At 41.4% G+C, this 15,813-nt stretch overlaps 1 protein-coding gene across 1 annotated transcript in view; it reads right to left on the bottom strand.

Annotated features, from left to right (window-relative positions):
* Positions 1-3,358: 3,358 nt before the first annotated feature.
* The window catches only part of SH2B2 (SH2B adaptor protein 2), a 173,836-nt gene continuing 161,381 nt past the window's right edge, over positions 3,359-15,813 (bottom strand). Inside the window, exons 7-9 of the mRNA XM_082244944.1 lie at positions 12,689-12,879; positions 6,267-6,438; positions 3,359-4,198 (exon numbers count right to left, since the gene is read on the bottom strand). Of these exons, the coding sequence (XP_082101070.1) occupies positions 3,900-4,198; positions 6,267-6,438; positions 12,689-12,879 (662 nt within the window). The 3' untranslated portion in view covers positions 3,359-3,899. The remainder of the gene's footprint in view (positions 4,199-6,266; positions 6,439-12,688; positions 12,880-15,813) is intronic.

The raw sequence follows: 15,813 nt of genomic DNA, 5'->3' as shown, positions 1-15,813 counted from the left end.
TGCAGAGTTTGCAAGCAGGCGTGCATCAGGTCCACCAACCCGGAAGAGTGAGAGGCGGCCGCGGGTCACGTGACATCCCTCGTACGCGTTGTGTCCGTGAAAATAGGCGGGACTTCTTCAGCAAGGGTCACGTACCATACTGCGGACCCGTCTTTTATGACAATATGATCAATATGACAAGGTGATCATATTGTCATAAAAGACGGGTCCGCAGTATGGTACGTGACCCTTGCTGAAGAAGTCCTGCTTATTTTCACGGACGCAACGCGTACGAGGGATGTCACGTGACCCGCGGCCGCCTCTCACTCTTCCGGGTTGGTGGACCTGATGCACGCCTGCTTGCAAACTCTGCAGATATGCGCTGTTATTTTCTTCAAAAATGTGAGTTGTTTACTTATATGGATTAAAGAGTGCTTGATTACATACAGAGAGCATTAGATCGTTCTTTCTTTTCTCCTACACATATTGGTAACCTTGTTTGAGGAGCTGACAGTGCATCGGAGGTGTAATCATTTACTACGCTTAAGGAAGAAAGTGTGAGGATGCTTTGATTTTGAGATGAAATGCTGGTTGACCCTGTAGGGTCTCTTTGTTAAGGTGAGCGGCAGTGTGAACAGGTGGTGGGATTGCATGAGCACTCGTGGAGACAAGCACCTTATGGGATTGCCCTAGGACCACTTTACACTGGAGACTTTTATCTGTTTATATGGACACCTATTAACACTGGGACTCTGCATGATTTTAATATAGATAATGTACCTATCTGAGTAATAAAACATATTTTTTTTTGTAATTGTTGTTATGATAAAAATAAAAGATGGCGACATAAAACGAGTGCGATATTTGGCACTTTTTTTTGATAAACTAAGGCATCAATGTCTGGTTGGATGGATGTAGTAGCAATTATCAATGGATTCTCAAGGTGCTCATCAGATATTTTGGTTCTAATTTTGCCCTTTATGTGCGTCATCTTTGAAAATAATTGCTCACAAATATAGGTGCTGCTGGAAATTGATGACATGAATAAGGCGTGATTGTGAAGAGTGGGATATTTTTCTTTCCGAAGATACATTTTGTAGAAGTCCAATAAAGAGAAACTGTCAGATTTTTCTTTTGCTGCATGTGGATGCAAAGTGTAAAAATCCACATTTTTAAGTAAGTTTATGATTATGTGTTGGGCTGCATTCATAGCCATCTTGGGCCACACGCAGCCCATGGTCCACAGGTTGGACACCTGAGGTAAAACAGATAAAGATATTTAAATTGATATTGCTGGACTGTCATTAAAACATGTAAATATTTGAGTAATAAAACCAAATAATGACAGGAAATTATGTAATATAGCGTTAAAATAACATTTAGAGTAAACATGAACATTTTTTTTAACAGGTAAACATGTTTTAACACCTTCCCACCCACCCCAGCATCCTTTAAATAGTTTTGAACGCCTGTGGGGTGGAAAGGATCATGTGACTGTCACAGTGGTCACATGATCAGAAACCAGTCCCGCTGGCCACCGATCTTCAGTCCGGACCAAGAGCTGTCTTGACAGCTCCGTGAGCGCGCAGTTAGTATTCTCTAAGCATCTAAATATCAACCATCCAGCAATGCATATGTATGGCATGTGGGCATTAATGTCTACCCTTTTGTCTTACGTGCCTTATGTATTGGCTGGTGGTAAAGGGATTAAGCTGAACTTCAGGTACTGTATGGATTTTATTCCATAGTTACATTGGTCCAGCTTGGACCAATGTAAGTATGCATATGCCATGCCTGTGAAACTGCTGTGGAAAGGGAGAATTACTGTAGTAGTCACTGCTTCTAAAGGGATTGCCACTTTCTTCTGGGTCCCATGTCGCTTAGCATTGGTACCATTCACAAAACAACTTGCTTTTTCCTCAACAAATGCAAAGTGTTCTCTGACTGGAAGAGGTGGAGATCATGACGCCACCGCCCACCTCATCCAATCACACCAGCTATATTGAAAAAAAATGCAAGGCCTTCAGTGAATGGCACCTGGGCAGTGCAAGCAACCCCGTGTTCACTATGCAGTGAGGGAGCTACTCAGCACGGGACCCAGAAGACAGTGGCAATACGGTAGTAGCGGTGATTACTACAGTGATACTCCACTTCCACAGCGGTCCCACAGCTATGGCATATGCAAACTTACAATGGTCCAAGTGGATGTAACTATGAAAAAACATCCATACCTGGAATTCAGCTTTAAAATGTGCCATTCCAAAAGCCCGCTAACAGCAGAACTAAAGATAAGGTGGGGAAAGGGGGGTTGGAGGTGGGAGGCTTTAGTAAACATTTCAACCCTGGAGATCAATTTTGTTTTTCTTTCAAGCCCCTTAATACCATTAGCAGGACACACATCCCATCTGTAGAATTCTAGAAGTAATCTGAGATCACACAGGATTTGGTGTCAGCTCTACTGACATGAGGAATGGGGAATACTCTCAGGAAACAAAAGCACAAGCAGCAATGTAAACAGACTGTCAGTGCTGAATCTTTACAGGCTGCAAAGTTAAAGCAAACCTGTTACAAATTTCCAAAATTCAACTTAAGCATATGATGAGAAAAAAAAATGCATGATCGGGGGTACTGTATGTTACAAAATGTGTAAATGCAGACAATTAGAGAGCTGAGATTATATAAAAATCCTGACTTTTCCTGTAAAAGTTTATCTTGACCTTATCACATTCCACAACCTAAGTCTCCCTACTGACCAAAGAGGTCACCCATCACATTAAAGGCTTAGGTGGTTGGAGATACAGAGTTATGTTTGGCTGAACATATCTTTTGATCTACAGATCATTTTGACATATGGGGTCCTACTAATTTAAAATCTGCTTGCTGATCACATAAACTGAATTTCAGAACACGAAAGGTTTGTATGAAACTGCATACTGTGGAGTTGATTTACTAAAACTGGAGAGTGCAAAATCTGGTGCAGCTCTGCAAAGAAACCAATCAGCTTCTATCTTTAGCTTGCTCAATTAAGCTTTGCCAAAAAAAAAAACTAGAAAAAAGCTGATTGGTTTCTATGCATAGCTGCACCAGATTTTGCACTCTCCAGTTTTAGCAAATCAACCCCAGTGTATTCCTATTACCCTGGATGCAAAGCAAAATTAAAAAGCCACTATTCAAAATGTTTGTAAACTTATTTATGTAAAATAGGTTGTGTTAATATTAATGCATAGATAAGTAAGTAAATGTTTTAGAAGAGTACCCAAATCAAAAATAAAATTTTGCGACACAAAGCTTACTTCCTGTCCACTTATTTCATGGATGAATTCTACCAAATGTCATTTTGGGGCCCACCAATGTGTAGGACATGATATGGTAGTTGTACATGTAATTACACTCTTTTTCACCTAATGCATACAATATCATCTTGAGTATAGTGGTCCTTTAATAGCTTTAGGTGCAGCAAACTAGCATTGAGAGAATTAAGTAGGCTGCCACTGGTTACTTCTCCTTCTGAAATTGCTAGCTGTCTTGCTGACCCAATGACTTCCATGCTTTCTACATCAATGGCTTGGAACAAGTAGGCAGATTAGGCGTTTCCTGACTTCCCTCTGGATTTCTAACTGCATGCCTATCCCAGGTCAGGACGTAGAAAGTACTTAACCCAGAGACAGGCAGTCAACTGGCATTTTCAGAAGGTGGTCAGAAATGGTAGCTTACATTATTGCTCTCTGTACTTTTTCCTTTGCAGGCCCCCAAATCATAGTGCGTTTTTGCTATTCGGGGAGAAGATTGTGTGTATCATCATAACAGCATTTGTTCTTGGAAGAATTCTTGTAACACACAAGGACTTTGTGTATGTCAGCCATAATGCTGACATTTGATTTGAGTTAAACTAGTAGTGATGTGGCTTAAAACAGGATTCATCAGTAAAAAGAATACTGGTTCTCGACGGCTCTTGTGCGGCTCCGAGACCCATCGCTTTCATGGTAGTCTTCTGTGCTTCCATTTGGTGATTCTAGCAAAAGCTCTGCACTGTTGCTTCGGCTTCTGGCAGCAAGGGTCCCATCTACTCTGTGATATGCTGGGTGGCTGCTGGCAGTGGGGTTGTCTGGAGGAGTCACAGGTTGCACATTACTTGCCCCAGAGCTGGAGAAGTAGTGCTGAGATTGGGTGTCAGTTCTGCAGCTCTGCTGCTGGAAACTAGGAACAGCAGGTCCAGGCTCTAAAGCAAAGAAAAAGAAGAGATCCATTCTTTCATGTGTAACTGGTATCCTTATGGTCACTATACACAGATTCTAAATAATGAATTATTTTACTGAAGGCTCTTTCCAAACTTTAGTTAGCTATACAGCAATGCCATGCTACCGTAACATTTTTTACCTCTGATTCCTCCTCAGCCCTCTGTATTGTTCCCAGATGGCCCATATTTTGGAAAATATATGTTTATATGTGTAAAATGCAGTAAATGTGTATGTTACTGTTTTAAAAAGTTTTACAATTGCATATAAATATGTATTAGTACTATTTTTTGTTTATTCACGCTGGATGTATGTCTCTGTTTATGAGCCTCTCTAGGTATTCTTTATGTTGTGTTTAGTTCTCTGTATCTGATTTTTTTTCTGTACATATGTTATGCTGGTATACATTGATGCATGCATAGATACTGCATAAAGGGAACAAATATTGGGTTACAAAACATGAATGGACAGTTACTGTATATAGGGGCTCATATACACCAGATGTGATTTCAAGTAGTTTGCTATTTACAGTAAACGCCCCTCCATCGCGGGGGTTACGTTCCGGACCCACCCGCGAAAATTGAAAATCCGCAAAATAGAAAGACCCTATTTAAATACACTGTAGGCATGTTTTTATAACTTTCACTGTACTTTTAAAAGCATTTAAGGTCTTTAAACACACTTTTAAAACAATAGAAACACATTTAAACACATAAAAGATACTGAGAGACAGAGCAAGAGCAATGGAAAACACAAAAATGTTAAATTAACAATGATTTAATTAGTAAAATAATATTAATAGGTCTTACAGAAACAAAAACGCAAAATACCAGGACCGCAAAAACTGAACTAACAGGGGTTTACTGTATTCATTATTTTTACAAAGGAAGACTGCCTGGTACTTATGCTGGCCATACACAGCTTGTGATTATACACTAAATTCTGGTAAATCAGCTGAAACTGGAGTCTTGGGTGGCCTGTTGGCATCATCTGGGCCAGCAAACATCCTTCCAAAAATGGGTTAAGCGGAAAATTCTTGACCGAACAGTAACTGCAGCCAATCTGATGAAGTCACTGTTTGGGTATTCTGACAGCCGTGGAAGCAGCATCTGTTAGAATGCAATAGTCAGCAGGGGAGATCCTTCCATCTATGCTGTTTAGCATGGATAGGGGAAATCTATTGTTCAGCTGGCATGGCTGAATGAGAGAAATCTCAAAGTGTATGGCTAGTCCTAGAGAGATTTTGCCATGAATTAAAAAACAACCTGCTGCGGGTATAGTACATACATCTACCAGCAGCCTAATACCTGCCTAATACCTTGCTGGCTTAATGCTGGGCAGTCAAATTTCTGACACTTTAAAGTAGTTTCCGAGCTTGCCCTTACGTCAACCCCTGATAGGAATGTGCAGAAGGCAAGCAAAAGTGGGCAAGCTGCATCCCTATCAGGGGGTGCCAAGGCTTTGCCTGTCAGAATGTCCTGATATCTAGCTGTAAAAGCAGGGTATCAGAACCTTTAGGTACCTGCACTTTATACCTGCAGCAGTTTCATAAAGTCTGATTGGAAAAAAGAAAGCAAGCGGGAAGGTACAAAGTGTCCCTACGCAAAAATATACATAAAATGGGTGTAATAGCAGTTATCTGCCAAGTCCTTGAAATGGATCTGTTTTTTCAAGACCCATGCACTGCAGGGCATTTAGAAACATTTTACATGTTGCAGTTTGGGGTTTGGTGAGCTACAATTTCCCATTGAGTCAAATGAATGTAAACCTATAAAATCGCATTGCAGGGCATATGGCAGAAAGGTGCCATATAGAAATGTGCTATAGAAAGGTGCTATATAGCAGGCAATATTGTCTTGATATAACTGTTACCAAAAACTAAATTAATAAAATTCAGATTCATTTTTCTTACTTTTTGTAGAAGTCATTCATAGCTATTAAAGTAAATTAAAAATCTTTATTACGAGTTAGGAGTTTGGGCAAATATGATAAATGTGAGCCTACCATAGCTTTTTGAATAGCAGTGAATAGTAAGATAGATAAAAGCCTCACCAGGTATCGGATGCTGTGGAACAACATAGCTGCGCAGGGTGATGTCAGCTGAGCCACCAGATTCTAGGGGTATCGGGTGAGAGTGAAAATGTTTCAGCATATCAAAAATGGTCTGGAACCAGAGGTGCTGTACATGACATTGTCCATTCTCATTCAGAGATAACCGCAGGTGCTAAAAAATAAGAATTACAATACAATTACAATATATAAAAATATTAGCTTTTTGTCAGATCGCTTCAGAGAAATTAGCTGCCCCCTTCCAAATCAAGGCAAAAAGGATCTAGGAAAAAGTAGGGACCTGCATTTTCACAATTTCAGGACCCTTTGGAGCGCAGAATTTTGAATGAAAATTAAAGTAGAACTTTAGGCAAAAACTTTTTTTTTTTTAAATTTTGGATAGAGTAAGGGAGGGTCACACCCTCATCACATTTTTTTTTTTTGTCATCTGTGTCCCATTGGGGAGATTTCCCTTCACTTCCTGTTCCATAGCCGAAAAAAGAAATGAGAGGAAATCCCCGCAAATGAAAGTGGTTGTAAAGGCAGAAGGTTTTTTTATTTTAATGCATTCTATGCATTAAAGTGGATGTAAACCCCATTCATGAAATCTGACCTGGGCACACATATATGTAGTGTTTACCTATCTCTCTCCAAAGCCCTAAGTCCCATGTCTTTCTGCTGCTCCGTCCTTCTGTTATAAGCATGATAACTTCTGCCAGGCTCTCCGACACAGGAGATAAAAGCAGCTGAAAATGTATGTAGGGAAGGGACTTCGAGACAGATAAGCAGAGAGCTTGTCTATTCACAGCACAGCTTTGCAAGTTTCTTCATTCCTCTGCCTATGTGGAGGGGGGTGTGTGCCCTTCCTCCAATCAGCTCACACAAAGTGTATACCCAGACTTCCCTCCCACTGCTGAAACAGGAAGAAAAACTTCTAACATGATGTGCACTTTGTAAAGCATATAGAAAGCTGAAGACAGCAGATATCCATGTAAAACGTATGTAGGGAGATTTGTTTAATCTCTGTGTATCATCTGAGGCTGTTCACTTCACTGGGTATATGTGAGGGTTTACATCCACTTTAAAGTGATTGTAAAGTCTCATTTTAAAACCAAAAAACAAACTTGCTATACTTACCTGCTCTGTGCAGTTGAATTTGCACAGAGCAGCCCTGATTCTCCTCTTCTCGTGTCCCTCTTTTTTGCTCCTGCCCCCACAGCAAGCAGCTTGCTGTGGGGGCACCCAAGCTGAGTCACAGCTCCCTGTGTCCATTCAGACACTGAGCCGCAAACCTGCCCCCACCGCCTCTCTCTCCTGATTGGCTGACTGACCTTGATAGACAGCAGCGGGAGCCAATCGTGCCACGCTCCTGTCTCAGCCAATGAGGAGGGGAGTCCGGGGCAGCTGAGACACTCCTGCAACATCCCTGGATAAAAATGATATAAGGTAAGTATTAGAGGGGGCTGATGCACACAGAAGGTTTTTTTATCCTAATGCATAGAATGTATTAAGATGAAAAAACTTTCTGCCTTTACAATCCCTTTAAGATAAAAAGGCTTCTGTGTGCAGCAACCCCCCTAATACTTACCTGAGCCTCATCCCAACCCAGCGATGTTGCACAAGAGACTTGGCTGCCTGGGACTCTCCCTTCTCATTGGCTGAGACAGCAGAGAAGCGCCATTGACTCCCCCTGTTGTCATTTAAAGCTGCTTGCTGTGAGACACTCGGCAGGAGGGAGGGGCCAAGAGCACCGAAGAGGGACCCGAGAAGAGGAGGACTTGGGCTACTCTGTGCAAAACCACTACACAGAGCAGGTAAGTATGACATGTTTGTTATTTTTAACAAAAACAAAACTGAGACTTTAATTTTACTTTAAGGAAATCATTGGGCACCAGAACTAGTGTCCCCACTGGACAATTTCCCCTCTATTACCGTTCTGGGGACAAACCCAAAATTTGGGATTTTATTTTGTATTCACTTTCAATGATAATAGTACACAGGACAAATAAGGTGAATCTCCCTAACAGTGGCACAGACAGCAATAAAAACCTAATAGGTGTTCTAATCCCTAAAAATAAATTTTACTTTAGAGTCCAGCTTGGGCAAAACATACTAAATGTTAGTCCTAGGAGCACTTAAGGATTAAAAAACAGCTCTGGCTGCAATGTTCAACCTATTGGCAGTGCTCACTATTCATATTTGCTAGCACACCAAGGATCTTTAACCGCTTAACGACCGCCTGCCGCAGTTATACTGCGGCAGGCAGCCGTTCCTGCACAAACAGCTGCAGGTATACATGCTCCCGCCCCCGCTCGTCAGCAGGGATCACGATGCATGGGGCAGGCCCGCGATCGTTCCCTGCTGAGAAAGAAGGATGGGCAGCTGTTGTAAACTGTTCTTCTCTCTGGAATGATCACAGAACCCCTGTGATCCTGCTATATAGGTCTCTGTGATCATTTCACAAGCCACGCCCCCCCCACAGTTAGAAACACACCCCTAGGTACATATTTAACCCCTTGATCACTTACTGTGTTAACCCCTTCCAGTGTCATTATTACAGTAACAGTGCATATTTTTACTGATTACTGTAGTAATGTCACTGGTCCCCTCAAAAGTGTCAAAAATGTCAGTCAGGGGTACGATCTGTCCGCTGCAATGTCGCAGTCCCGCAAAAAATTGCAGATCGCCGCCATTACTAGTAAAAAAAAAAACAATAAAAATGACAAAACTCTTTTCCATAGTTAGTAGACGTGATAACTTTTGCGCAAACCAATCAAAATACGCTTATTGCGATTTTTTTACCAAAAATATGTAGCAGAAAACAAATTGGCCTCAAATGTTAAAAAATTTTGATTTTTTTAATTTTTTTATCAGGGAATGTTATATAGCAGAATGTGAAAAATATTGTTTTTTTTTTTTCAGAATTGTCGCTCTTTTTTTGTAGATAGCGCAAAAAATAAAAATCGCACAGGTGTTCAAATACCACCAAAAGAAAGCTCTATTTGTGGGTAAAAAAAAGAACATCAATTTTATTTAGTTACAGTGTCGCATGACCGCGCAATTGTCTGTTAAAATAACACAGTGTCGAATGGCAAAATATGGCCTGGTCATTAAAGAGGCAAATCCTTCTGGTCCAGAAGTGGTTTAGTAAGGTCCAAACATTTTTATTCAAAGTGATCACATCACAGTGGAATAATGCATCATTTCAAAGCCACGCAGGGCCTGTTTGTCAGGCATGTGATTATCACATGCCAGACGAAAGGATTCTGCATGGGTTTGCAACATTGCACTCCTTCGCTGTGATGTGCACACTCAATAAAAACATGGATGTTACTTGAAGATCCATGGTGTGCAGACAAATATGTATGTCAGTCTGTGATGTTAGTGTTACCAGCTTCCAACTGCCTATGGCTGCAGCCCCTATTTATTTCCTAGCCCATTTCAGGAATGTGTGCTATGGGAATTTTGTTTACTATCTCCAGAGCTGTCCCCAGCAGTCTCACATGTTCCTCTTCCATCTTTAATGATGCCAAGTGTTATTTAATCCACTTCCTATGAGCCCAGAGCATCAAGGGCTGGTATCCTGCCCTGGGTTTTCAGAAACATGTTACAGAGAGCAGCACCACTCGCACAGGTGTCAAAGTGGCAGCCCTCCAGCTGTTGTGGAACTACAAGTCCCATGAGACATTGCAAGGCTGACAGTTACAAGCATGACTCCTGGAGGCAGAGGCATGATGGGACTTGTAGTTCCGCAACAGCTGGAGAGCCACCAGCCTAACACCTGGCAACAGAGGGTGAAGAGAACCAGTGTGTTTGTGGGTTGGGACTGCTGTTACTGACTTCCTTCTAAAAATGCTAACTGCCTGGCTGTCTCTGGGTTCACTACATTTTAAGCCACTGACATTGAACATGCATGCATCAAGCATGGTCAATTTTATGCCAGTAACTTAGAAAGTACTGAAGGCTCTGTATCAGCAAGACATCCAGGAAATTACTGGGGGGAGATAAATAATGACAGCTTCTCTATTTCCAGCCACAACAAAGTTAAAAACTCCCATATAAGCTCCAAGCTGAAATAGAGGGAGCTTACACAGGGCTGAGGACTCTAATCCTACCTCTATTTAACAACAATCAGGCCTGACAATTGGCTTTTCAGACACCCAGCACTGCATTGTGGGAGGAAATGGAAAGAGCCACATGCTCCCTATAACTGGTCATAAAAGGTATTTTACATCACTCTGGTGGATGGACAGACAGGTAGGGAAGCCAATGGAAGGTAGGTAAAAGTAGAGAAGTGGAGATAGGGGATTGGTGGGCACAAATGTAGGAATTATAGAAAAAGTGAAAAAGAAAAGAAAATATGAAGTGCTATGTTTTTTTCATGACTCCAACCTTTTAATTTTGCAGGAGTTAGAAATACATGGCCCATTTTCTCTATGAAACCTTAAAAGAGATGTATGTTTTTTTTTTTCTTTTCTTTTAGAATCATACTTACCTCGGTGGATGCAGCATCTGTCCCACCTGGCGCCTCTAACACTGAGAACCGAGCGATCAAACACCGCCGATTGCTCGGTTCTCACAGCTCCGTGAGTAGAGAGCTCTGCTCTGCCCCCCTCCTCACTCACTGGAGCACTGGGCAGGGGAGAGGGCGGGAGCCCGTCCAGGCATGTGGGCGGATCCCGACTCCATGGTCAGGATGACGCCCGAGCCTGGACCAGCTCTGTGACATCAGCCCTCTCTCTGCTGAAAATGGGTCACAGGAGTGCAAAACGAACTGCACAGGCTTTGGCTGTACTTCTCCTTTAAAGTCTCTGGCAGTCTGACCCACTATACAATTACTATCTATCCTTCATGTATGAGTGGTATTTCATTCTTCTTGTAATTCTATAAATGAAGCTTACAACCACTTTAGGTTAAAAAGCACATAAAATCCCCCCCCCATTTTTTAGGCCCCACCCCCCACATATTTGCATGTACAAATGTAAACGCACACGCCTAAGCATGAAAACGTTGATGGCCATACATATGTTACATCTCCATGCACACCGGAATGAGAGCAATAATTCTAGCACCAGACCTCCTACGTAACGCTAAACTAATGACCTATAGGGGGCTTTTACAATGTCGCCTATATAAAATTTAGGGTACTTAAGTTTGTTACCATTTCACGGGCGCACGCAAATTTAGGGTTTGACATGTTGGGTATCTATTTACTCGGTGCAATCCCGTCTTTTATATTTTAGCAAAAAATTGTGTAATTTTGCGGTACTATAGTGTGACATAAAAAATTGGAACTACCATTATATTATTCTCTAGAGCAGTGGTTCTCAACTCTGGTCCTCAGGACCCACTAACAGGCCAGGTTTGCAAGATAACTGAAATACATCACAGGTGATCAAATTTGCTGCTCAGTGATTTCAGTACTCTAGTCTGTATCTCCCCAAGGTAATACTTAAAATCTGGCCTGTTAGTGAGTCCTGAGGACTGGAGTTGAGAACCACTGCTCTAGGGTGTCTGCTTTCAGTACCGATATCCTTTGCGGCTGTTGCCTTGTAGCTCTCAATTAACTACCACGGCACTGCTGAGCGCCGTGGTAGTTCATGGATTCTTGCCATCTGTGTAAAACTGCCTGCTCATATAAAGTAAGGGTCAGACAGATGACACTGATAGTGTGCAGGAGTCTTGCATTGCACCAGCAATCTAAATACTGTTTTGGTTAAAATTATAATTTTTTTGATCAGGACAAGTAGAATGTCATCAGGGACAAGTTGATTGGGATCCTGAGTTAGTCTCTTTGACCAGTAGTTTCTTAAACAATTTCCATACCCCTTGGTGCAGTGAAAATTGAAGGTCATGCACGGAAGAATTTAAAAATGCGATTTTTTTTTTAATGATATTTCGTTTACCTTGCTTCACACTTGTCTAACTCAAGCTCAGTGCTGTATGGCTTTGCATCTAAGGTACAATGCATAATAGAATATAGGAGAACATATAACTCTACACTGGCTCCCCACAATGTAGAACCTGGTGCTTAAATATCCACTGGCCGAACTGTCAGAACATAAGGGGATCAAGTACAGGGTAAGTACATGCACCTAATATTGCCAAGCTACAGATGCACTTTAAAACATGCAAATCCTAACAATGAACCTCTCTTATTTGCTCATTTTTGGCTTGTTAAGTGTCATGTTATAATGTTATATCTCTCAATGAATAATAAAAAAAAAGGGTGAAGTGTTCTGCAGTCCTAACAAACTACCTGTGTTGTCACCATAGTACAGGAAGTATGTTATTGGCAGGATCACCAGGTGAAAATAAAGGAGAATTATTTTCTTGTGTAGAACTTACTTTAAAGAATACAAATCATCAAATAAAAGTTGTATCATGTATAAGCACTTTTAAAGTAGTATAAATAGAGTACTTGCCTTTGCTTTGCCTTGAAAGTTGAATGTCAGCACATATTCTCCTGGCCGGGTTTCACTTTGCCTGATGACAAAGAGTCCGTGGCTTCGGGTTCCACCGGCAAGTACAAGTTGAGCAGCCTTGATCCTTGACAGTGTCCCATGGAACCAAGGGTAATCAAAGAGATTAATTTCAGATTTCTCACCATCATCACCTATTGACACAGCAAAATTAAATAAAAAATGAATGGTACAATAACAGATTTTGTTGCTTACATGTTATCATTCCTATTGAAAAGTAAAAGAAGTTGTTTAAATATAACTGATTTCTGCCAATGCTTACAAAATGCATACTTACTTATAAGGGTTTCTACTTTAAAGCAGAACTCCAGGCAAAAGTAGCAAAATAAAATAGGAAGCCAAATTAAATATAAAAAATAAAATCAGCTTTTGCTGCAATATGAAAGGTTCAATCCAAACATTTACACCCTGAAGTCCTTTTTTTGCCACAATATATCACCAGTCTGATGAATTGGCATCAGTAAACCCATTTTCTGTGAGCCCAGGTCATATTAGACCCAACCCAACCTGTAGAAGGACAGTGAAAGGAGAAGTAGCACAGTCATGAGCTTGGTCCTCTCACTCTGCTTTCTCCTCACATTAGCATGCTTCCTGTCAGTACATGAACTGACTGGCTCCTTGTGCTGCTTCTTACTCTTTTTTACAGGGAAAGGAAGAGGCTGCTAACAGGTCCAATTCAGGTTCGCTGCTTGTATTTAAAAATGCACTTAATAACTTATTTATGATTACAGGGCTGCATACTTTTTGTCTTTTATATCTGCATAGATTTCAGATTTAAGTTCAGTGTTATTTTCCTGTTATGCATTATGTCAGTTATGGGCAGTGACAGGAGAGTGTTTGTTGATGACCAAATTATAATGAGAGTGGATAATCATGTTTCTATTTGTTCAGGACTGCATGAGAGATAATGCTGCCTAAGTCCCGTTTGACACTGGTGCGACATATGCTCCGACTTTGAGAGCACATTTTGCATGATGTGTATAAATCAATGGTTTCCTATCAGAGCCGTCTTAATTGGTCCGACACAAGTCGGTCCGACTTTCAAAAAGGTTCCTGCACTACTTTGGTTCGACTTCAATGCTATAGAGTGTAATAAGTCACAATAAGTTGGATCAAAGTTGGACTGAAGTTGCAGGGCAAAGTCGGTTTGAAAGTCGTACAGTGAGGGAAAAAAGTATTTGATCCCCTGCTGATTTTGTACGTTTTCCCACTGACAAAGAAATTATCATTCTATAATTTTCATGCTAGGTTTATATTACCAGTGAGAGACAGAATAACAAAAATATCCAGAAAAACGCATTTCAAAAAAGTTATAAATTGATTTGCATTTTAATGAGTGAAATAAGTATTTGATCCCCTATCAATCAGCAAGATTTCTGGCTCCCAGGTGTCTTCTATACAGGTAATGAGCTGAGATTAGGAGAATTCTCTTATAGGGAGTGCTCCTAATCTCAGCTTGTTACCTGTATAAAAGAAACTTGTCCACAGAAGCAGTCAATCAATCAGATTCCATTGTCTCTGCCAAGACCAAAGAGCCTTCCAAGAATGTCAGGGATAAGATTGTGGACCTACACAAGGTTGGAATGGGCTACAAGACCATCCCCAAGCAGCTTAGTTATTCGGGTGACAACAATTGGTGCGATTATTTGCATATGGAAGAAACACAAAATAACTGTCAATCTCCCTCTGTCTGGGGCTCCATGCAAGATCTCACCTTGTGAAGTTTCAATGATCATGAGAACAGTGAGGAATCAGCCCAGAACTACATGGGAGAATCTTGTCAATGATTTCAAGGTAACTGGGACCATTGTCACCAAGAAAACAATTGGTGACACACTACAACGTGAAGGAATTAAATCCTACAGCGCTTACAAGAAAGCACATGCACAGGCCCATCCGAAGTTTGCTAATGAACATCTGATAATTTAGAGGGGAAGTGGGTGAAAGTATTGTGGTCAGATGAGACCAAAATCGAGCTCTTTGGCATCAATTCAACTAGCTGTGTTTAGAGGAGGATGAATGCTGCCTATGGCCCCAAGAACATCATCCCCACTGTCAAAAATGGAGGTGCAAACATTATGCTTTGGGGGTGTTTTTTTGCTAAGGGGAGAGGACAACTTTACTGCACCAAAGGGACAATGGGCGGTGCCCTGTACCATCAAATCTATGGTTATAACCTCCTTCCCTCAGCCAGGGCATTGAAAATGGGTTGTGGGTGGGTATTTCAGCATGACAATGACCCAAAACACAAGGCCAAGGCAACAAGAAAAAGCACATTAAGGTCCTGGAGTGGCCTAGCCAGTCTCTAGACCTTAATCCTATAGAAAATATGTGGAGGGAGCTGAAGGCTTGAGTTACCAAGCATCAGCTTTAAAACATTAATGACTTGGAGAGGATCAGCAAAGAAGAGTAGGACAAAATCCTTCCTGGGATGTATGCAAACCTGGTGGCCAACTACAACAAACGTCTGACCTCTGTGATTGGTAACAAGGGTTTGCCACCAAGTACTAAGTCATGTTTTGAGAAGGGGTCAAGATTTTTGACTTACCGTAAAAATCAATTTCTCTGGTGTTCATTGATGGACACAGCTCTTGATCTTCTTAATCATTGTGTTATACTGCCCCCACAGGAGTAGGACACTAGGCAGAAAAAAAGTCTGGCTACACCTATGGGCAGTCCCAGGGGGTATACTCCCTCTCTCTGCTATAGGTACTCAATTTTGTTACAAGCACCGTCAGAAGAATTACAACTCCACAGAGGGGTGGGTGCTGTGTCTGTCAATGAACATCAGAGAAATGGATTTTACGGTAAGTCAAAAATCACATTTCTCCTTCGTTAATTGATGGACACAGCTCCTGATCTTCTTAACCATTGGGAAGTCCCAAAGCAGTGTTTAACATGAGGGGGGGGGGGGGGGGGGGGAGACAGTGAAAAAGAAATTCCCGAAGCTAACTTTAGCCAACCAGGTAAACATGAGCTCAACCAAAACAACTGGAGCTCACCTGAAAAAAACAATACACCCGGAAAGAGGACCAGGTCCTCTAAACAGTAGCCTGCAAAACCTTGCG

The sequence above is a fragment of the Pelophylax lessonae genome (genome assembly GCF_965119305.1).
Source record: "Pelophylax lessonae genome assembly, chromosome: 2".
NCBI lineage: Eukaryota > Metazoa > Chordata > Amphibia > Anura > Ranidae > Pelophylax > Pelophylax lessonae.
The sequence above is the reverse complement of the archived record's forward strand: the minus strand, read 5'-3'. Positions and strand labels throughout refer to the sequence as shown.